The sequence below is a fragment of the Eubalaena glacialis genome, chromosome 17, assembly GCF_028564815.1.
Source record: "Eubalaena glacialis isolate mEubGla1 chromosome 17, mEubGla1.1.hap2.+ XY, whole genome shotgun sequence".
Classification (NCBI taxonomy): domain Eukaryota; kingdom Metazoa; phylum Chordata; class Mammalia; order Artiodactyla; family Balaenidae; genus Eubalaena; species Eubalaena glacialis.
In genome coordinates this window covers 89,019,078-89,040,695 of record NC_083732.1, presented here as the reverse complement: position 1 = coordinate 89,040,695, position 21,618 = coordinate 89,019,078, and the positions used below count along the sequence as shown (strand labels likewise).

Here is a 21,618-nt window from a genome sequence, read left to right as displayed (position 1 = left end):
GCCTGGCCCGTCCCGCTGGCCCCCCGAGGGTTAGCCCGGTAATTAGGCCTCGGTCCAGATGGGCCCCCCAGTCCCGCAATCAAAATGCTAATTGGGCCCGCGCCTCCGGCTGCGCCTCTGCCTGGCCCCCCTGGGAGGGGGCAGGGACGAGCGGCTCGGCCGGCTCGGCCGAGGGGGATCCCCGTCCCCGCCCCCACTGCGGGCCCCGCCGGCTGCGGCTCTGCGATAAGGGGGCAGCCGCGCCCCGCCCCCGCCCCTTGGGAGCAACTGCCACGCAAGATGAATATCCCGCCACTGCCGCGGCCTGGGCCGCCGCCACAAAGCGGGCCTGTGGTCTCCGCCGCGCCCCCGCGCCGGGCTGGCTCGCTCACAGCCACGCTCACTCGGCTCCTGGGCTGAGATGCGGGAGGAACCGGAGAGCCGGGCAGGCGGCGGGGCGCTGAGCTCAGCACGCCCGGCACGCCCCCGAACGCGCGCCCCCGGTGCGGCCCTCCCGCCGCGCGCTCCCGGGAGGTGTCCGCGGGACCGCCGTGCCGCCCCGCACAAGGTCACCGCTCTCTGCGACGGGGGCGCACGCGCTCCCGGCTCGGACGCGCCCGGATACTCCCGGAGCCACCCCTGCGACCTTGGTCCCCAGAGACGGAGGGCCGCGTTGGGGAGCGCTCGGAGCGTGCAGACACGAACCTCCGGGCGGGGGAGGCTGAGGGGACAATGGCGGCGCCGGGCCCTAATTGGGGACATATGTCCTCGCGCGCGGCCATTGTGCGGCCCGGAACTCCCCGCACCCCGGCGCCAGCCATTGGCTGCTGGGCCTGACGTCATGGGGGCTGCAAACTCGGGGCGGGCGGCCGGGGGAAGGGTTATCCGCCTGGTTGCGGGGCCGCGTGGAGGAGCTGCAGGCGCGCGGGAGGGCGGAAAACCACCAGTGAAACCGAATTTCTGGAGCAAGGGCAAAGCAGCCCCTCTACCCCTTCACATCCCGCTCGCTGCGTCGCCGCTGCGCTCGACCTCCGCCCCTTGGGAGGAAGGCGGGGGTGGAGGAGGCCTCTCCAGCGGGCGCGGGGTCAGCCCGGGTGACCGAGTGGCAGGGAGCCACTGCGGTACAGGGCGCGCGCAGCACTTCCACACTGCACTTTCGCTGCCTCAGCATTCGCTCCTTCGCCTCCTGCCTCCCCCACCTGCCCCCGCAGATCCCTCGCCTCCACACCCGAGAGCTAGACTGGCCGGACCATTCTGGGGTCCGCCCTGCGTTCCTCCCCCAAAGATCCCAAGTCCGGGCTCGTGGGTCCCAGGCCTGTTTCCACCTCTCCCCCCACGCCCCACAATGCTGCGGACAGCTGGGCCTCCGTTCCTGGAGTCTCTCGGGGGAACTCCACACAAGCGGGGCCGCGGCATCCCCAAGACCCCTCCCAGGAGCTCCTGGCGGGGGCCCGGTCCAGCGCAGCCATTTCCGCCGTCCTCTCCCCCACTCCTCCCACCCCCTCCCGCAGCTCCTGGGCTTTAAAAGCCGGAGGCTGGGCCGGGCCGCAGGCAGAGGCGGCCGCGGGTGCAGGAGGCCGGGCCCAGGAGCTGTCGGAGGGCCGAGCCCCGCCCCCGGAGCCCCCGTCCCTCCCTCCCACCTTCCCTCGGCCCGCCCTCCCAGCGCACCCCTCCCCCCGAGGACCCCCGCCCGCCGCCCGCCGCCCGCCGCCCGCCGCCGCCGCCGCCGCCGCTCGCTCCGGCTGCAGAACAATAAAGCAAGCCTCCCAGAGACCCCCGCCGAGGACCCCCGCCCGGCGGCCGAGCCCCCGCGGCCCGCCCCTCGCAGCTCGCGCCGGCTTTACCCGCCCGGTCGCTGGCCGAGGTGCTGGCCGGGCCGGCGCTGGCCGCGGTGCTGAAGCTGCCGGCACTCCCGCCGCCGCCCCGTTCTCCGGGCCCGGTGCCGCCACCTCCGGGGGCATGGGGGGTCGCTGACTGAGGCTCCGCCGCGGTGGCGGGGGGGAGGGGAAGGGGGCCGCGGAGCCGGGCCAGCCCTGCACCCACTCGCAGCCTCCGGGCCCGGGACGGAGCCGCTCCCCCCCTCCCCGCCCTCCCAGCCTCCTCCCCCGCCTGTCCAGGGGCGGCACTGCGGGCTGGGAAGCCGGGACCAGAGGAGGAAAGGAAGGAAGGAAGGAAGAGAAGAGAGAAGAGAAGAGGAGAAGAGAGGAGAAGAGAATAGAAGAAGAGAAGAGAAGGAAGGAAGGAGACGAAGAGGGATCCGGAGGAGCAGAGGAGGAAACGCAGGACAGGCGGGCAGAAGAGAGGACGGCACTCGTGCGGCGGCATCCAAAGGCCAGAGTGGGGACCCGCGCTGCTTCCGCCGCTCCTCGGATGGTGACGGGGCCCCGCCGCGGCCGCAGCCCCCCCGCGTCCCGGCTCCGCAGGCCCACAGCGCCGGAGCCCTGCAGGAATCATGCCCAGATCCTTCCTGGTCAAGAAGGTCAAACTTGACACGTTCTCCTCGGCAGACCTCGAGAGCTCCTACGGGCGCTCCCGAAGCGACCTCGGCGAGCGACTGCAGGAGAAAGGTGTGAGCTGGGATGAGGCTGGGGGCGGCGAGGGGCCCAGGGCAGGGCCGGAAGGGGTAGAGGGCCAGAGTGTGGGGCTGCAGGGAGCAGGAGCCCCAGGAAATAGACCCGAGGGAACCAGAACCAGCAGGAGGCAGTGGCTGGAGCGGGACTTGGAGGGGATGGAGATGGGGGGTAGGGAGAGGGGAAGGCAGAGGTAGGCCAGAACGGAGCCAAGGCTGGGCAGGGAGAGTGTCAATGCAGGAGAGAGTGTGGGGAACAGGGGTCAGGAACAGGAGGTACCTGAAGGTACACACTGACCCACACCCTGACCAACACAGCATGGACACCTGCTGACATGACAGGACTTAGCGATGCATGCAAACCCACACTCAGAAAACTGAGCCTGCTTCAGAGCCCTCTTCTCTTCTTTGGCTACACCTCCAGGACCCCCTGCTAGGGCCATCAGGGAAGTGCTATGAGCTCCAGGGACTAGCCATGTGGTCCAGTGGGGGCGGCCCACCTGTCAGGGCAAAGGTCCCAGCCGAGGCAGCAGCAGTGTCTTCTTCCCTGAATCCAGGGTCAGGGAGAAGGGTGTGGGCAGGTGGGCTGTGGGCAGGCAAGTCCAAAGTGCTGGAGGCAGGGGGAGGCTCTTTGTGTAAGGGCGCCCAAATTCAAGGACAACTGTTAGCATGCAGGCAAGGGTCCTGAGAGTGCCAGCAGCCTGGGGTGGTAAAACAAGTGTGACCTGAAGAAGCATAAGCCTGTGTGCAAGCCTGTGTGTGCCCATGTGACTGCGTGTGGCCATGTGACTGTGTGCGCTTGTGTGTGACCCTGTATGAGTGTGTGCCTGCCTGTGTGCCACTACATGGGACCATGTGACTCTGAGGCTGCTTTGCGCCCATGTGACTGGTGACCCTAGCTGAGAATGTCTGGGTGGCTGCATGTCTGACCCTGCATGAGTAGGTGGCACAGGCCTGGGTCAGCATGCAGCCCACCCTGAGGGGACTCCAGGATTGACAGTGTCTGAGAGGCTGAGTGTAACCCTGAAGAAGCCAGAGCCTGTATTGTGTGGGGTGTGCATTTGTGACTTTGAGGTTGTGAGATCCATCTCATGCCTTGAGAACAGCTGCAGTTACCGGCATGAATAATGCTGCCTGCCTGCAGTTTGTCCCTGTGAAGGTGTCCCCTGGTGGACGCCCTGGCACTGTCTCCAATGCAGCGTCTTCCTGGTCATCTGTCCTGGGGCTGAGGAAGGCCCCCATAAAGGATTAGGGCCTGGGGGAAGAGGGCAATGCGGAACAAGGTAGGACCCAAGGCTTCAGGATGACTAAAGGGAGTGGGGGCAGAAGCAGAGTGGATGGAGGGAGATAGGGCTGGAGCTGAAGCTGGTCAAATCTAGTGAGTAGTGGGAGACCTGGGAGATGAAAGGGAGGTGCTAGAGGGTCTGCGGGAGGTAGAATTCTCCAGGGCTCGTGGGGAGACCTCGAGCACCGGAGAGGGTCAGCATCAAGGCTGGGCGCGGGTTCTCAGCACAGTGGAAAAGCCGCTGGGAGCCATGAGAGCGGGAGCGACGGGGTCCCTGGACAGGCGGTCCTGGCTTTGTGCGCTGCGGGTCTGCAGTGTGTTGCATAATCAGGGAAAACTGCTGAAGTGGGGAGAACCCGAGGGGGAGGGAGAGGGGGAGGGGGAGGAGGGGGGAGGAGGGGAAGGAGGGCGAGGGAAGCGCCGCCCCTCCCCCCTGACCTTGAAGCTCCGCGGAAGGTGGGGGTGGGGGAGCCGCGCCCGAAGATGCGACTCTTTTCCTCCTCCTGCGAGGGTGGGGCGGGGCCGGGCCGGGCCCTGTCTCATCTCTCTTCTCCTCTCTTCCCCTCCCTGCCATCTCCATCCTCCCTGCCCCGCGGTCCCTCGGCCCCTTATTCTTTGTCCTCCTTGTTCCCTCCTTCCCGGACCCCGCTGTCTCCCGCCGCCCTCCCGTGTGTGTCTCGCCCGCTGCCCGGTTCCCCTCCCGCTGTCTCCCTGTCTGTCCGCCTCGGCCCTTAGGATACCTCAACGACTACGCGGGGCCTGCCTCTGTCTACGATGGCGACGCCGAGGCGGCCCTGCTCAAAGGGCCGTCCCCGGAGCCCATGTACGCTGCGGCCGTGCGGGGAGAGCTGGGCCCGGCGGCTGCGGGCTCGGCGCCGCCGCCCACCCCGCGCCCGGAGCTGGCCACAGCCGCGGGTGGCTACATCAACGGCGATGCGGCGGTCAGCGAGGGCTACGCTGCTGACGCCTTCTTCATCACCGACGGGCGCTCCCGCCGTAAGGCCGCCAACGCCAATGCCGCCGCCGCCCCCTCCACGGCCTCGGCGGCGGCCCCCGACGGCGACGGCGGAGGCGGGGTCGGGGCAGGCACGCGCGGTGCGGGATCGGGGGCCGGGGGTCGGGGCGGCGCGCGCGCGGGGGCGAGCACCGAGGCGCGCGCGGGGCCTGGGGCCGGCAGCGCGGGAGGCCGGCACGCGTGCGGCGAGTGCGGCAAAACGTACGCCACGTCGTCGAACCTGAGCCGCCACAAGCAGACGCACCGCAGCCTGGACAGTCAGCTGGCGCGGCGCTGCCCGACGTGCGGCAAGGTGTACGTGTCCATGCCGGCCATGGCCATGCACCTGCTCACGCACGACCTGCGCCACAAGTGCGGCGTGTGCGGCAAGGCCTTCTCCAGGCCCTGGCTGCTGCAGGGCCACATGCGCTCCCACACCGGCGAGAAACCCTTCGGCTGCGCGCACTGCGGCAAGGCCTTCGCCGACCGCTCCAACCTGCGCGCGCACATGCAGACGCACTCGGCCTTCAAGCACTTCCAGTGCAAGCGCTGCAAGAAGAGCTTCGCGCTCAAGTCCTATCTCAACAAGCACTACGAGTCGGCCTGCTTCAAGGGCGCCGCCGCCGGCGGCCCCCCGGCCCCGGCGCCCGCCGCGTCGCCGCAGCTCAGCCCTGTGCAGGCCTAGGACGGCGGTGCCTCCGCCAGCCGGGTCGGCTCTCAGCAATACGGGCCCCCAGGGAGGTCTCCGCCGGCGAACAGGCGGAGGGGCCGGAGGGCGGGCCCCTCCTCACAGCAATAGGGGGAGGGGGCCCGGCCCCGCCCCGCCCGCCAGGGGCCTTGCCGGCCCCTTCAAGCAATAGGGTCCCGAGGGGAGACCCACCCCAGCCCCCTCCCTTCCCCTCCAGGGTGCCCCAGGCTTTTTCCCAGCAATAGGGTCGAGGAGACCCAGAACCGAACCTCATCTCCGAGTTAGGTCTCTGAAGACCGGGGTGGGGTGAGGTAGGGAGCGCCCCCTTCCTCCCTCTTCTGCGCCCCTGGATCGTGTCGCAGAGACTCAGGTCTTCCCCACCCCTTCCCAAGCCTTCCAGGGCCAGGCCTGCGGCCTAGACGTCCAGGGAGCCGGTCCCTCCCCAGCAGCAGGCGGGGGAGGAGCAGGATGGGGGGCTGCAGAGGCGTCCCTACTCCTCAGTGTTCGTTGAACCCCAGGAGTGTTAGACGCGTTGGGGATCGGGGAGGGGGGCGGATGGCGGCACCTCTCTCCCTTGGGTTCCTTCTGGGGCCTCAGTCCGAGCCGCTCTCCTACCCTCGCCTCGCATCCCCTGCCAAATCCGAATTCTTCCAGCCCAGCTTCCCGGGCTCTGTCCTCCATAACGAATAATAATGACGCATATCAAATCGCATGGACTTATCCGACCTCCTCAGAACCCGCTCCCGCCCTGCCCCGGGGCCCCCTCCCTCGTACCCGGGCATTCGGTGTTGGAGGACGGATTTCTGGTGCCCGGCAGGCAGGCCTGGGCACAGCCCTCTACACACCTCTCTGTATTCGCTTTGCGGGTAAAGCCCCCTGGGGGGGGGTTGCGGATGCGTCGGGTTTCTTTCTTTCTGTATTTGTACGTTATATTTATGAACGGATTGCACTCGGGTCAGGGGAGGGGCGCTGCGGCCCCTATCCTTCCCGCCGACGCCAGGGGCTTGGGATGTCCGGGATCACTTTCCCCGCCCCTGAACCCCGCCCCACCCGGGCTCCGCCTCTTGGGAGCCTCAGGCCCCGCCTCTCAGAGGCCGGCCCCCTCCCTGGAACCCCAGGCCCCGCCCTCACTCTGTTGCCAACTTACGCCCGTCTATGCCAAAGCCTCGGCGGCGACCCCGCCCCAAGGGCCCGCCCCATTGGCCGCCGCCTTTGTGACGTCACTGCATGCAGCCCCAACCCACCTCCCGTCCCTTCCCGGGGCTGCCCGCTCCCTGTCCCTCTTAGTTAGTCCGAAGCCGACTATAGAGCAATAATGCGCACTGCATGCGAAGCTGCCGCCGCCTCTAGAGTTACTGAGAATCAGGTATCCCCCTGCCCTACCCACCCCATAGGCCCCTAGATCAGGGACACTGCGCGGGGCCGGACGCGCAGACTTTCTTCCCCTTCCTCCTCCCTCCTCCTCCCCCTCCCCCCCCCACGGCAGAGGCCGGCGGGTGTAATGGTTTCAGGGGCGGGGTGGTTGCCCCCCAAGACCCCTCCTTCAGTCGTCCATCACCCACCAATCCTTCATTAGGCACCAACTATGTTCCAGGCCCCCTTCTGAGTCCGCTAGGGACGCGGCGACCTGCAGGGGGAGGGGGGGTGTGCATGTTTGTGACGGGCCCAACGGGCTTGGGTGGGCCAGGGATGGCCGCAGGTGCAGAGAGAGCCGCGGTCCCTAGACCTAACCGTGGGCCCCTCACTCCTCCCCGCCCCAGTGCCGAGCCAGTGCTGGGGGCAGTGGGGCTCTGCCTTTGACTTGGGCCTGGGTTCTCAGCTCAGGTGGCACAGACCGAGGGCCCCAAGGCCCAGCGCCACCAGGGCCACCCATACCGAATCCCATTCCTTCCATCCCCTGGCAATGGCGGCTCTGTCACGTCAGTCCAGGGCTCCAGGCCAGAAGAAAAGGTGCACGCTGGAGCATTTGACCTGGCTAGCCCCATCCCCGTGGGTACCAAGCCCGGCTGCTACTCAGCTGCTCCCGCAGGGGTGGACCCGGACCTGAGAGGCCAGCACAGCAGGGCCCACGTCCAAGACCCCTACATCCCAGCTTGGTGTTCACACAGCTCCCAAGCCGGGGCCTGCCCCGCTTGCGCTGGGCACACCCGCATGCACACGCACACACAGGCACCCCACCCTACCCCACATGCCTATCTACCTACCTAAGGAGAAGGCCGGAGGGCTGTGGGCCGGCCAGGGTCTCCCGCTTCTCCCCACACCCCGCCGCCGTGGAAAGCCATGGGCCCCCTCCCGCCCCCATAACTAAGCAGCACAATAACCGACTTAGCGAATTCAGGTAGAAGGAACGTTTAGGTAGCACCTATTTTATACTGATTCTATGAGTAGGGCCCGAGATGCGGGGGCCCTCGGGTGGGGGCTGCGGCCGCCGGCCCGCCCCGCCCCCACCCCCGCCTGCGCCCCGCCGCCTTGTACATACTCCCACCCGGAACAGGCCGGGATTTTTACTCGGGCCGCGCCCCTCTTCCGCCCCCATTTGGGGCCGGGCCGGCCGGACAGACGGACGGACGGACAGACCTCCTTCCTAAGCACAATAGCACCAGCTCCCCGGAGCACCGCACCTCCACGAGGAGAATAAATGCCACTCTTGATAGAACTTGGAGTGTCGGGCTGATGTATACAGGGCTGGGCCCGCGCAGCAGGGGGCGCTGGGGTCATCTAGGGGGCGTCTTCCCGGTCCTGCCGCACCTCAGAGGTCTGGCAGGCGCAGGCCCAGCGCTGGGAGTGGCATCCTACCCACGCAGCCTTGGAGTCGCGCCGCTGCCTTTTGCTGGGGTGCGCCCGTGTCTTCTTTTGCGAGAAGGCAGTCTTCCACCCTGGAGGGCCGGCTTGTCAGACCAAAGGCAAAAGCACACCCCTGAAGGCAAGGCAGTTAGCATTTCTCCTGTGGCAGGTGAATCCGCTCTGTGCCAGGAACTGGGGGAGGCTACAGTCAGCTCTAGCCCAGGACTGATCTAGAATGGCCAGAGTAGGTACAGCAGGGCCTGTAATCCTGTGGCCTGGGGTACCCCCACTCTTCCTGTAGGGGCTCCTGCTGTCCCTACAGGCCTGACAGCCACCAGCGAGCCTTCCTCGATGCCATTGGAGAAAATGGGGACAGCAGAGGGTGTGGGGTCTGACCCCTTCCTGCAGCCTGCTGTCCGCATCCTGACTCCCAGACTCAGGGGGTATGTTCCCACACTGAGGAGCCCTCCATAGGTAGCTGGGCCAGGCTGGCTCCGGGGAGGAGGTGCCCAGGGGTCATAGGAGTTCCCACAGCCACCCACAGCCCTCGGGCTCTAGACAGGATGTCATGTTGAGGAGATGAGGGGCAGGGCTGTGCTGGGCTCAGAGAGCCCAGGGACATGGACCCCTACCCCAGCAAATGCCCTCGGCACCTAGGTAGGTAGGCATGAGCTGAGAGGTCCCACATCTTTGGAGACATGTGGTCAAACCAGGTCAGCCCAGGGCCAGAGCAGCTGTCTGCACCCTGGCAGGGGACAGGCCCACCCAGACTCCACTGGTATGGACAGCAGGGGAGACTGACCTGCAACAGACCATAGCCTGTGGGCCTGCTGCTCAGGGTGAGGCTCACCTGGAGGTGGGCGCCCCGGCGCCCCCTTCTGGGGAGCACTCTCAGCCTTAACAACCTCAGGAAAGCCCCCAGTGTTGGTAGAGGTTAGGTAGGAATCATTGCCTAATTTGCATATGAAGATTCTGAGCCACAGGGAGAGAAACAACTTGTCCAAGGGCTGCCTTTGACTTAAGCCCTGCCCAATACCCCACCCATCCTAAACTCAGATTCACACCTGGGTGGGCACCAATGGCAGGGAGGAAGGCTCTTAGAGGTCCACTCCTCCCCAGGGCTCCTCAGCTTCGGGGTCTGGACTGACTGTTTCTGCTTCTCCAAGACTCTAAGGGGCAGTGGGGGTGGAAGGATGGAGGCTGCCTCCCCGGTGCCTGGGACGAGCCCACGCTTGTCTCCACAGGTGTCCATGGACAGAACTTTGCCTTCCAGAGAATAGGCAGCACAGGCTGCTGATCACCATGTCCAGTGTCTTCCCTCACAGGCTTCCTTGGCCTGCCCGCGGCGCCTCCAACCTAGTGTCAGCCCGAGGCCCTTTCTAAACCCCAAAACCCTTCCAGCCCTTTATTAGGCCAGACCTGCAGGTTCCTCACCCCGGGCCAGGTGTTGCTTCCACCAGCAGGGAGACTCCCCACTGAGCTTTCTTCGACAACTCCTCATGCACACATTTGTCCTCAAACAACCCCACCTACCTTGACCTTTTCCCTCTCCCCTGTGGCTCTGGGCCGCACCTCACCCAGGATCCTGAGGTGCTGGGGCTGTGGGCGGGGCTGGCGTAGGCCCCACCTCCCTCCTAGAGGTCCCGCCCACTATCAACCACAGGCCTCCGCCTCCCTCAGACAGGCCCTACCCCCCGCTGGTACAGGGGCTCCTCCTTATTGGTGCCTTCACAGCCCATGCCTTCCCATTGGCTCGAGGCCTTGATCTTGCTCTCAACTTCGGTGGTGGAACCCTTGGTTCCCCCACAGCCCCCGGTCAGATCGGTCCTTTCTGGCGGCCCCCAGTCCACCCTGGTCCCCTCACTCCTACTGCTTCTTGTCTGCCGACGACTTGGAGCCTGGACGCGGACACAGGCAGCCGCTTCTAACACGGCCCTTCACTCCTCGTTGGCTACTGGGCTCAGCCTCTCTGGGCCTACTGGCAGCCTGAGCCGTCGATCTTCTCCTGTACCAATCAGCGTGCCAGTCCGGGCCGGCCCTCTAGTCTTGGCTCTGGATTGGAGGATGGCATGGCCAGAAGGCGCTCGGAGACACGTGGGCGTGGGTGGGGAACTCACCACTAGCTGCCTGGGAGAGGGCATGGGGAGGGAGGGGCAGAGCTCCCAGGGCTCACCCCTACGCTGCGGGCTCCCGAGAGGACCCTCTCCTGCGTCCGACCTCCCTTGGGATTAGTACTCAGAAAGGCCTAGCTCCCCCTGGCTCAGGTCTGCCTAGGAACAGACGAACGTTCTTGGACACTGGATAGGAGACGGGGCTGGTCCTGACCCACCGAGGCTGGGCCATGTGGGCATGCGGGAGGGGTTCTGGCGCCCAGTGAGGGCGGCCCCTTTAGCAGGCTACTCGAAAACACCTGCAAGGTAGCCTCAGCCTGCCAGGAAGGGATGCCAGGCTGGTATCAGCCGCAAATGGTCCGGTGGCAGAAGAACGTGTCACCAGGGGGCCCAGGTGCCTGTCCGTGGAGGTGATGGATCCAGGGCAAGCCCGGCGGGAAGGAGGGCTGACCTCAGGCTGAGCCTCTGGGTTTATTTGCTTTCAGAGAGGTGATCTTCTCAGCCTTGCTTACCTCAGGGGAGTGAATGGAGTGGGTTCTGCGGCTAGGGGTGTTTCTTGGGTAAACCAGGCCTGAGCCCCCCGTGAACGCTCGCATCCGGAAATCCGGGATGCTCACGCTCCATGCTCTTTGCAAAATGCAGGTCAAGCCAAGTGGGACCGGACTTGCCCGCCCACGGTTCTCACCGGGCAGTTGTTATGGTGTATTAGTTGCTTCATTTAACGACTGGATGACTGCAGACTGTGCAATGACACAGAAGCCTCTGGGCCCCCGCGAATTGGCACTTCAGGATCCCCCCGCCCTGGCAAACCTGGCCCGGGTGCGAAACGCGGGAAGCTCTGCAAGTCTGCGGACGAGGGCAGAAGGGGGCCGGGTGGAGAGGCGGGCCGGGCGTGCCCATTGTGGGGGCGAAGGCAGCACCCTTGCCCCGCCCCGTCCTGGGCCTGCAGGGGAGAGGTGCTGCCCTGGGAGTAGGTGGGCCAGGCGGAGGTACCCGGGACGCGGGGCCTGGGGCCTTTCTCTCGCTCCATCCTTTGGCCTGGTGCTTGTCTGAACAACCTAAGCGGAGGAAAAGCGGGGGCCTACGGTAGTAACTAGAGGGCTCGCGGAGCATCAACGCGCTAGGTGTCTGTCTGACAGTAACGCACGAGGCATTTCATAAATAACCTACAACCCCACACCCCGCGCCTGGGCTGAGGCATGAGGAAACCCTGTGTTTAAAGAGCGGGACAAGGGTCAGGCAGCGGTCAGGAGGGGCTTCCAGCTGCCAGGAAGCCGCGCGTTTTCCGCCGAGGCCCTCTGGGGAGCAGCGTCCGCCCCTGGCTGCGCGCCCGCCTGCCTTCGCGCTCCGGCTCGCGCCATGAGACTACAACTCCCAGCGTGCCCCGCGCGCCAGCGGACTACAAATGGACGCGCGCCGCGGCCACGGGCCAGTTAGCAGCTCCGGGAGCGACGCTGCCGCGGGCTCGGGGAGGACCCGGCAGGTGCGCGCTGATTGGCGGCGCGGGCTACGGCGGCCGACAGGGGGCGGTGGCGGCCGCTGGCCGAGAGTCCGGAGGCGGGGCCTCGGGCCTCGGGCGCTGCGAGCCCGGTGGGCCACGACTCCGCCGCGGCAGGGTGCGGGCTGAGGCCATGGGCGACCGCAGCGGCGCGAGCGGCTCCCGGCGCCGGAGGACGGGGTCGCGGCCCTCGAGCCAGGGCGGCAGCGGGCCCGCGGCGGCGGCGGAAGAGGAGGTACGGGACGTGGGCGCCGGGGGGGACGCGCCTGCCCCGGAGAAGGACAAGGACGGAGACGTCGACGTGGGCAGCGGCCAGTGGGATTTGAGGTAGCGGTGCGCCTGACCCCTAACCTTTGACCCCGACCGGGGGCCTGCGCGACCCTCGCTGTTCCCCCAGGCGTGTCCGCCGCAGCTCGGATTCCGAGCCCGAGAGCCTGGCGCTTGGACTCCGAGTCCGAGAGCCTGGCTTCCGGACTTTGCGTGGACAGGTGTGCCCCTTGGGCCTCGGCGGGGAAACTTAGGGGGAGGTTAGGGGTGGAGGGTCGCCTGACAAGGTCACACAGGTGGGGGCGCCGAGGGGAGCCGGCAGCGGCCCAGCTTCCAGACGCCCCTCCCTCTGCACATCTTTAGGTGGGTCCTGAAGCTCTTTCCCAGGGTGAGCCCAGAGCCTGGAGCCCTAGGTGGGCTGGTTCCAGCCACCCATACTGTTCTCTTCCTGGAAGGAGATGGATGGCGTCTGGCGGTGTGTGATGAAGGGGGTCCCTCCTGAGGGCTATGAGGGGTGCCTTGTGGGTACATAAGGCTCCCAGAGGAGGGTGGGCTGGCTGGGGAGTGGGCCAGCAGGAGCTTGGGACTGCCTGAGGAAAGGGGCAGGGGGCAGTGCGAGAGGATTTCTCATCCCTTGCAGACCCTCCCAAGAATGGTCTTCACAAAGGTCTCTCATCCTTTACCCAGTGATTGACTGGCCTGGGGTCCTGCTTATATTACCAGCACAAATGTCTGCTCTAGGGTCAGAGATGGGTCCTGTATTGGGACTCTCACCCCTGGCTGGGGTACAGGAGAGGGGTTTGAAGTGGGCACACCCACAGGTGGTCTCCCTGCTTAGCCGAAGGACTGATGGGAAGGGGGTGGGGAGCAAGCTGTGGCTGATGGGGAGGACCTGGCCCACCTGGGCACTGGCTAAGTCCTGCAGCTGTGCCCCCTCCCCCCACCGTAGCCTTCATCCTGGCCAAGGGGCCCTCAGGGACTCTGGCTTTGGAAGCAGCTCCAGAGCTAGAGATTATCAAGGAGGAAGTGGGCAACCTGTCAGTGGGTTGGCAAGGATTTGCTCTCTCATTAAAGAAGAACCGAGGCTTTCTTCACTGGGTGCTGTGGGCAGGGGATGGGCAGGGGCAGCTGCGGCGCAGGCACTGTCCTTGCCCTTGGGGTGCGCGCAGTTCACCTGGGAGATAAGATAATCTCAGCACTGAGCGGTGTGAGCAAAGGTCTGGCGCAGAGTTCATGATGGCACCGTGGGGGAGGAGGGCGGCTCTACTGGGGGGTGCTGGCTTCCTGTGGGCCTGAGGTGGGACTGAGGGAGGCTGCAAAGGATAGGAGTGTCCTAGAGTCCCCTTTGCTAACTCCCCACGTTGTCCTCTCCAGGAGGCAGGGGCGTGGCTGGCTCGATCTCCCTCTGGAGGGGGTGGGATTTGGGGTCATTTTGTATGAGATGAGGGGTGCCAGTTCTGGGCCAAGCTGTCACCCTGGGCGGGCAGTCGCTTTCCTGCTCTACACAGGCCAGGTGGCCAGCAGCCTCTCCTGTATTCCTGCTCGTTGGGCTGAGCGAGCAGGAGCCCTGACTCGCCACCCTCAAGGTCTGGACCCTTGGGAAGAGGAGCAGTAGGTGGCAGGGATGGGCCACAGCAGTCCCCTCTGATCTGCAGGACACACAGGCTACGTGTGCTTGTCCCTCATGCCAGACGCCGCAGGGTTTGGGGTCTCCTGGGGCAGAACCAGGCCTTGCTGTGTCTGCCCTCTTGGCGTCTGGCCTCTGCCGCCCCTCCTCCCCGTCATCTTCCTCTCACTTGCCGCCTCTCCTCCCTGCTTGTTCCGCCCCCTTCTTCCTCCCTCCCCTCCCGACACTTCCTGCTCACCTTGGCCTGGCAGGCCCGGTCAGGCTCTGGGTGGGGCCGGAAGGAAGGAGGGCCACCCCTTTTGCCCTGCCTCTCAGCTCATTCCTTTCAGGTGCACCACACTCCCCTGTGCGCCCTCCAGCCCTTGGTTCATGGGCCCTCCAGGCAGAGCCTTCTTGTCGTGGGGCTCTCCCAGGGGTTTGTCTCTGGGGTGCCCTCTGTTTCTCCCTCTCTAGCAGGGACTGAGGACACGGGGAGCCCACCCAACTGCCCACCCAACTGGAGGAAGCGCCAAGGGGGTGGCAGCTGGGAGGCGAGCTGGCACCCTGCCCCCTCCTTGTTCTAACTGGCCCGGGAGCTGGACCATGTGGTCCTGCATGTGTGGTCCACACTTGGGGCTGTGCCTCTGGGCAAGCTTTGAACCTCAGTGAGCCTCAGTTTCCCCGTGTGCCCGCCTTCCAGTGCTGGTGTGAGGTGGTGAAAGAGGTGATACCTGTGATGAGTTAGAATGGCCCTGCTGGCTGGGTGGGACTTGGGAGCAGGTGGGCGGGCCGCTGGAGGGCACAGAGGCGTGGGCAGCGCCTGCAGTAGGGGAGAGGGTGACAGAGCTCTGGGCAAGGCGGCCAGGCCCCGCGTCCATGCCAACCATGCCTGGTGCCCTCTGGTCCACTGCAGCTGACTGCACCGGCAAGGCTGGACCTCTGGGGGGATTGGTGGGTGGTGGGCTTCCTTCCCTGGGTTGGGCCCTCCGACCTCAGGGCAGGGAGCTGCCTGGGTTGGGGATGGTCAGAAGGCCGGTGGAGGGACCTGAGGGGCGGGTGTGGGTGGCTTGGGGAAGGCCTAGGAACCTGACAGGAGGAATCTGGAAGAGCTTTTATAATGTTATTTGTTGTCAGGTTTGGAAAACGCCGCCCTTCCCCCACCCCCATTTTCATCTTAGAGATTGCTGCAAATAAAGTCAGTGTGGTCTTCTCAGTGGCCCAAAGCGGGCAGGGGTCACGCTGTTGTGAAACAGTCCCCTGGGCGTGTCGAGCCGGGCGTGGACATGCAGATGGCGGTTGGCAGGTTGTGGCATGAGGTGGCTTTGGGACGGTTCCAGTAAAAGCGAATGGGCTTGAATTTGGGGGAGGGTTCTGGGCAAGCCCATCCAGTGGAGAGGCCCAGAGACTGTCCTCTCTGGGGAGCTGGGGCTTGGAGCTCTGCTCGCCTCTCCGAAAGGCAGGTGCAGAAACTCAGGAAGAAGAGGGCCTGGGGTGGAGCTCACAGCCCCACTGCGCGCGGTCCAGGATGGCGCTGGAGGACAGGTGCAAGGAGGCCAGGCCTGTGACTGGGAGAGGCGGGTGGGCCAGGTGTGGGCCGACCTCGGTCTGGGAAGGCAGAGGTCAGACTGTCAGCACTGCCCTGGCTGAAGATGCTGAGTGGCGTCTCGTCCTCCCTGGCCCTTCATCTCCTGGGTGCGGCCGTCTGAGTGCTGACCCCGGCCGTAGCCAGGCCTGCCACCGAGGCAGGGCCAGCCCCGGAGGCCCTCTCTTCTCCTGTGCCCCAGCTGCCTCTTGAGGTGGAGCTGTGTCCAGGGGAGGGAAGGGGAGGCCCTGGCTTCTCCTCTTACAAAACCGGAGGCCTTGCTCAACGCCGTGGAAGGCCTCCTGGTGCCAGGGCACTTGGGGTGAGGCAGGGCTGCAGCCAAGGACCGGCACCAGGGCTGAGCCTTGCCCCGCCGTGCTGTGGCCCCTCCGCCTCTGCCTCGCCCTGAGGATCAGGCAGGGACGTGAGGGTCTGCGTCTGTGTCCCCCAACCCTGGCACTGGGTGGGAGCGCTCATGGGTGGGGGGCACCGAAAGTGCCTCTGCTGGCTTCTACTGTAGACCTCCCTGCCATCAGGCGCCCAGCGCCTGGGTGCCAGTGCCTGCTGGGACCTGTGTGGGCCAAATGGAGGGAGGAGGCGGTTGGAGTGGGGCCCTTGGCTCACTGGGTGGTGGGCTGGGCCGACTGCAAAGGCAGATTCGCCCCCCCCCTCATCTGTCCAGCATTGCCGGATGGGCCTCTGGACCCCTGGGGTGGACTCTTCCTGTGGGCCCATCACCACTCCTTAGCCAGCGAGTGTGGCGGCAGCCAGAGGCATCTGCGGAGGGAGGTGGGCTCCCAGCCTGGGGGACTCCAGCCCCGCGTAGCCAGCTCCTGTCTGTGGCGTGCCCCCGCCCACCTGCAGCGTGGAGCGTCAGGCCTCTGGGTGTTCCTGAGAGCTTGGCATGGCCTGGCCCCTCTCTGATGATACATGGGGAGTAGGATGTGTGGGCAGATGGGTGTGAGCTGCCCAGAGTGAGGGGCTGGGCGTGGCCAGGTTCCCAGGTGTCTGCCAGGGCTGGGAGGCGTGGGCCTGCTTTTGGCTTTGCCTGAGGTTCTCACTGCCTGGGGCTCTGCGGGTGCCCACTCCTGCTTTCCAGGTGCCACCGCCTGCAGGATTCTCTGTTCAGCTCTGACAGTGGCTTCAACAACTACCGTGGCATCCTGAATTGGTGTGTGGTGATGCTGGTAAGTAGGGTGGCGTCTTGGAGCAGCTGTCCCTGTGACCAGGTGGGGCACGGGCTCTGCCCCCTGGGGCGGGTGGCCAGAGATTTTGTGGCTGGGCTGAGTGGAGAGGGATCGCGGTGGCGGTCCCTGCAGCGGCCGTATACTGGGCTCCCAGAGGGCACACACTCAACCCTTGTCCCTGTTGAATCCCAGGAGACGCCTGCAGGGCTAGCGTGGGAGCCTTTGTGCCGTGGGCTGTGCCTGAGGGGCACTGGGGTCTCCTGAGGGGCTTCTCTGGCTTGGCGTGGGGGCAGGAAGGAGTAGACAGGCTGATGGGCTGGTGGGCCTTGGGGCTGTGGAAGGGGCGCTGTGGGTGCAGGGCCTCCTGGCAGCACGTGTGAGTGGTCTTGGGGGTCCGTGAAGAGTTTCCTCTTCTGTTCCAAATGGCCCTCGTGGGCGTGGAGCCCCCAGGCAGGCCCGGACTTGGGGGAGCAGGGGCGAGAATACGGTTCCTTGGCTCAGCCCTGCAGCCCCGGGCCCCAGCTCTGCGGGCCCCTGGCCCCCCTCCCTCAGTCTCAGGAGGGTGAGTGCGGGGAGCCCTGCGCCTGCCTTGCTCTGCGGCCTGGTCGAGGCCACTGCTTCAGGGGCCCCGCTCCCCCGGCACTTGGTGGGGCTGGGCCAGCAGCTCTGGCCCACAAGCAGCTGGAGACCAGAGCTCCAGGGCGCAGCCTTCGGGCGGGGCAGGGGGCAGGGGCCTCTCTGGGCCCTGCCCCCGCCACTCAGGGCCATGTGGCGCGACGCCCTTGATCCTCCACCCAACTTGTCTGCCTGTCTTGGGTGTGGCTCCCGCAGCTGCCCGTGTACAAGGGGCTCCCACACCTTCCCCGTCTGTGGCCCCAGGAGGCTCCCTGGGGAGCTGTGGGGTGCCATGCAGCCTGGTGGGTGAGAAGCTGGCTGGGCAAGGTGAGAGCGGGCCGTAGGCCAGCCCAGACCCAGGAGATGACGTGTCCCTGGTCTCTGGAGGTCATTGCTGGCCGAGGCTGGGTTTGTGAAGAGGGGGTCGTGCGGGGCGGGCCCTCAGCTGCCTGGGCGGCACTGTCTGCTCTCCTGCAGCCCCTGGGCCTGCCTGGCCCTTTGGTGCCGCCCCAAAGCCTTCCCCCTGCTTCTGGTACCTCTGCCACACCCTCCCTGTAGGAGACGCGCATCCCGAGCTGCGTTCCCTCTGCAGCCTGGGCCTCCAGGTGGGTGCTGCCTATTTGCAGCTCCAGCTTTCGCCTGCTGTGAGCTCTCAGGACAGGCCACCACCAGGTGGGGTGACATTGTAGGACCGCGTGTGTCCTGGTAAGCTGGCCGGTCAGGCGTTTGACTGGGAGAGGGTGTGGCAGGTGGCCCCTGCATCTCTGAGCTTGTCACCTGCTCGTGAAACTTGCCAGGTAAGGGACCCCACCAGTGTCCCCTGGAGAAGCAGCACTTTTCTGCAGAACCTTCCGTACCCTGCCTGGGGCCTGTGCCTTGTGGGCTGGGGCAGGAGGTCCCTGTCCCTGCAGAGCAAAGCCAGGCACCCAGCCACCGGCTAAAGGCAAGAGCTTGTGGAGAGGGGGCTCCATCCTCGGCTGCTGGCGCTGCAGGAGTGGCCGAGGCGGGCAGGGGCGTGACTGTCAGTGTGGCGCTCCAGGCCCAGCTTCCCCCGGCCCCTCAGCGCTCTGGCCTGCTTCTTCCCACCACCCCACACAGGGCGTGGGCACTCCCGGTGCAGCGCCTGCCACACAGCCAGGCGCTGCGAGGACTGGCCTGACTGGCAGGGCGGTGCCCTGGGCGTGGGTGGCAGCTCCATCTGGCAGGCTTGGACTTTGGGACTGTTGCTGTGGCCTTGGGGCCCTCACCAGCTCAGTGGGATGGAGGCGGGCTGCTGGACGGCGCGGGTCTCTTTCTGCTGCCGAAGACACGGGCATCTGGGAAGTGCCTGGTGTCGGGGTCGGCTCCTTCTCACTGGCGTGCCGGGGGCAGTGCCGAGGGCCTTCCCGTCCCTGCACTGGTGCCCGCGGGGTGGGTTGCGAGTCTCGGAGCTTGGCGTGAGGTCAGACAGGGCTGGGCCTGCAGGAGGGAGGCCGCTGCTTGGACCTACGGGTGCCGGGAGGAGCTGGGGTGGGTGCTCCGGGGCCAGAGATGACAGGGTTGTGTCCTTCTCTCTTTCTTGCAGATCTTGAGCAATGCACGGTTATTTTTAGAGAACCTCATCAAGTGAGTGGGCCCTGGCCCTGCCCCACCCACTGCCAGCTCAGGCCCCGCCCCTTACCCACTCAGACCCTCATCCCCCACCTGCCCATCCGCAGGTACGGCATCCTGGTGGATCCCATCCAGGTGGTGTCTCTGTTTCTGAAGGATCCCTACAGCTGGCCCGCTCTGTGCCTGGTTATTGGTGAGCTGAGTGCCCAGGAGGCCTCGGGTGGGGACAGGGCTGACCCGGGCCTGAACCTGCCCTGTGGCGCTTCTGTCCTCAGTGGCCAACGTCTTTGCCGTGGCTGCGTTCCAGGTGGAGAAGCGCCTGGCTGTGGTAAGCAGCGCCCTCACGCCCACCCTCGCCCTGCCCGGAGGTCTGCTCCTCACCAGCCAAACTTAGGGCGGGCCAGCAGCCCGTCCCACTGTGTTTCATTCAGGGTTTGGGGCTGTGTGTGGCTTTCCCGGGAGGGGCTGCACCTCAGGCCTGGCGGCCATGCCCTAGGGAGACCCTCTGGCCAGGGAGTGGGGGCCCCTGGCTGAGCGTTGTGCTCCCCCACCCACCCCAGGGTGCCCTGACGGAGCAGGCAGGGCTGCTGCTGCACGTGGTCAACTTGGCCACCATTCTCTGCTTCCCGGCGGCTGTGGCCTTCCTGCTTGAGTCCATCACTCCAGGTGGGCCACCCATCTCACCCCCATCCCAACCTGTCTCTGGGGCCCGTAGGAGAGACCTAGGCGAGCCACAGGGGCTGCCCCTGTGGCCATGGCTCTCCTGTGGGCAGTGTGGGAGGCGCATGGCCTGAGCTTGCCTCTCCTGCAGTGGGCTCCGTGCTGGCTCTGATGGTGTACACCATCCTCTTCCTCAAGCTGTTTTCCTACCGGGATGTCAACCTGTGGTGCCGAGAGCGCAGGGCTAGGGCCAAGGCCAAGGCTGGTGAGGGGCTGCCTGGGGCTGGGGCCACCCGGGGCTGCCACCTGCTGTGGGGCTGGACCCGGGCAGCATCGCAGCCTCACCCCGCCCTGCCACTTGCTCGTAGCTGCTGCGGGTAAGAAGGCCAACGGGGGAGCTGCCCAGTGCACCGTGAGCTACCCTGACAACCTGACCTACCGTGGTGAGAACCCTGCCGGGGGCCTGGGGGAGGGGGGCTGCTGGGGGCCGGGCCTCCTCGGCCTGCTAGCCCCACCCTCCCGTTGCAGATTTGTACTACTTCCTCTTTGCCCCCACCCTGTGTTACGAGCTCAACTTCCCCCGCTCCGCCCGCATCCGAAAGCGTTTCCTGCTGCGGCGGCTCCTTGAGATGGTGAGGCTGGAGGCTGGGGGCCTCGCGGGCTGGGGGGCCACCGGGCACTGGGGGGCTCAGCCCGCTGTTCTCTGCTTCCTCCTCCAGCTGTTCCTCACGCAGCTCATGGTGGGGCTGATTCAGCAGGTACGCGGGCTGGGCTGGGGGCTGCGCTGGGCGGGGGCCGGGGTGGGGGGGCGGGTTGCTGGAGGAGGGTAGCTCGGGCGGCCAGGGAGCTGACGCCCTGCCCTCTTTGCAGTGGATGGTCCCCACCATCCAGAACTCCATGAAGCCCTTCAAGGTGAGCAGGCAGGCCCTGGCGGGGTGGGGTCTGAGGGCGGGACCGAGGGAGCCAGCTGCACCCTGTCTCTGCAGGACATGGACTACTCCCGCATCATCGAGCGCCTCCTGAAGCTGGCGGTGAGCAGCCTGGTGGGTAGGGGCACGTGGTGGGGTGGTGGTGGTGGTCTGGAACCTGGCACACGCCTTCCCGCAGGTCCCCAACCACCTCATCTGGCTCATCTTCTTCTACTGGCTGTTCCACTCCTGCCTGAACGCCGTGGCCGAGCTCATGCACTTCGGAGACCGCGAGTTCTATCGGGACTGGTGGTGGGTGGCCTTGGGTGTGGGGCCGGGGGCTGGGGGGGGGAAGGGCCGTGGCGCAGCCCGGTCACCCGCCGTCTCCCGACCCCCAGGAACTCTGAGTCCGTCACCTACTTTTGGCAGAACTGGAACATCCCCGTACACAAGTGGTGCCTAAGGTGGGTGTGGGCGCTGCAGCCGGTGGGCGCGCGCGCGGGCGGGCGGGCGGGCGGCACGTGGCCCGGGCGCCCGCCCCACGGCCGCTTCCTTCTGCAGACACTTCTACAAGCCCATGCTCCGGAGGGGCAGCAGCAAGTGGGCAGCCAGGATGGGGGTGTTCCTGGCTTCGGCCTTCTTCCACGAGGTCAGTGCCCTGTGGGTGCGTCCTGTCCCAGCTCGGGCGGGGGTTGCCAAGGGGTCAGCTGACGCCCCTCTCACCCCCACCCAGTACCTGGTGAGCATCCCTCTGCGCATGTTCCGCCTCTGGGCCTTCACGGGCATGATGGCTCAGGTGAGCACCCCACGTGGCCTGGCATCCTCCCCGGGCCCGGGAGCCAGCCCCGTGGTCGCTGAGGCCTGCTAACCGGGCCCCTCCCGTGTCCCCAGATCCCACTGGCCTGGATAGTGGGCCGCTTCTTCCGTGGCAACTACGGGAACGCGGCCGTGTGGCTGACACTCATCATCGGGCAGCCTGTGGCGGTGCTCATGTACGTCCACGACTACTACGTGCTCAACTGCGAGGCCCCGACGGCCGGGGCCTGAGCCGCTCCAGGCCGGCCCTCCTTGCTGCGGCTGCCTGCCTCGCCTCACTGCCCGTGGCTGGAGCCGGCCCCCGACCTGTGTGCTGGGGAGAGGCCTGGCCGGCCGATGCTGCCTCTCTGCCCCTATGGGGCACCCTCCTGCTCCCTCAGGGATGGCAGACTGGGCCCGTGGGAGGTGCCCGCACTCCGGGAGCTGTGCCGATCCTGCCCGGGGGTCTGAGTGTGTCAATAAAGTGCTGTCCACGGTGA

General features: G+C 66.4%; 2 protein-coding genes across 3 annotated transcripts; both read left to right on the top strand.

The window, feature by feature from the left end:
• Window positions 1-2,431: 2,431 nt before the first annotated feature.
• SCRT1 (scratch family transcriptional repressor 1) lies at window positions 2,432-5,512 on the top strand. Its single transcript, XM_061172055.1, has 2 exons — window positions 2,432-2,546; window positions 4,569-5,512. Exons 1-2 carry the CDS (start codon window positions 2,432-2,434, stop codon window positions 5,510-5,512), a joined length of 1,059 nt encoding a protein of 352 aa, XP_061028038.1.
• A 6,421-nt stretch (window positions 5,513-11,933) lies between these two features.
• Window positions 11,934-21,618, top strand: DGAT1 (diacylglycerol O-acyltransferase 1). 2 transcript variants are annotated; one of them, XM_061172053.1, is made up of 17 exons: window positions 11,936-12,235; window positions 16,463-16,550; window positions 18,730-18,770; window positions 18,863-18,948; window positions 19,031-19,083; window positions 19,316-19,421; window positions 19,567-19,680; window positions 19,784-19,858; window positions 19,944-20,047; window positions 20,135-20,173; window positions 20,286-20,327; window positions 20,402-20,446; window positions 20,523-20,635; window positions 20,722-20,787; window positions 20,885-20,972; window positions 21,057-21,119; window positions 21,215-21,618. In XM_061172053.1, the coding sequence occupies exons 1-17, from the start codon at window positions 12,042-12,044 to the stop codon at window positions 21,368-21,370; spliced, it is 1,473 nt and encodes a 490-aa protein (XP_061028036.1). In that variant the 5' UTR covers window positions 11,936-12,041; the 3' UTR covers window positions 21,371-21,618. The 2 variants fall into 2 exon arrangements, with proteins under 2 accessions (XP_061028037.1, XP_061028036.1); XM_061172054.1 differs by lacking the exon at window positions 21,057-21,119 and having other exon boundaries at window positions 11,934-12,235.

Coding starts and splice junctions, on each gene's coding strand:
- SCRT1 (XM_061172055.1), top strand. CDS start 2,432: ATGCCCAGATCCTTCCTGGTCAAGAAGGTCAAACTTGACACGTTCTCC. Junction 2,547..4,568: donor CGAGCGACTGCAGGAGAAAG/GTGTGAGCTGGG, acceptor CTCGGCCCTTAG/GATACCTCAACGACTACGCG.
- DGAT1 (XM_061172053.1), top strand. CDS start 12,042: ATGGGCGACCGCAGCGGCGCGAGCGGCTCCCGGCGCCGGAGGACGGGG. Junction 20,328..20,401: donor ACTCCATGAAGCCCTTCAAG/GTGAGCAGGCAG, acceptor CTGTCTCTGCAG/GACATGGACTACTCCCGCAT. Junction 20,636..20,721: donor GAGTTCTATCGGGACTGGTG/GTGGGTGGCCTT, acceptor CCCGACCCCCAG/GAACTCTGAGTCCGTCACCT.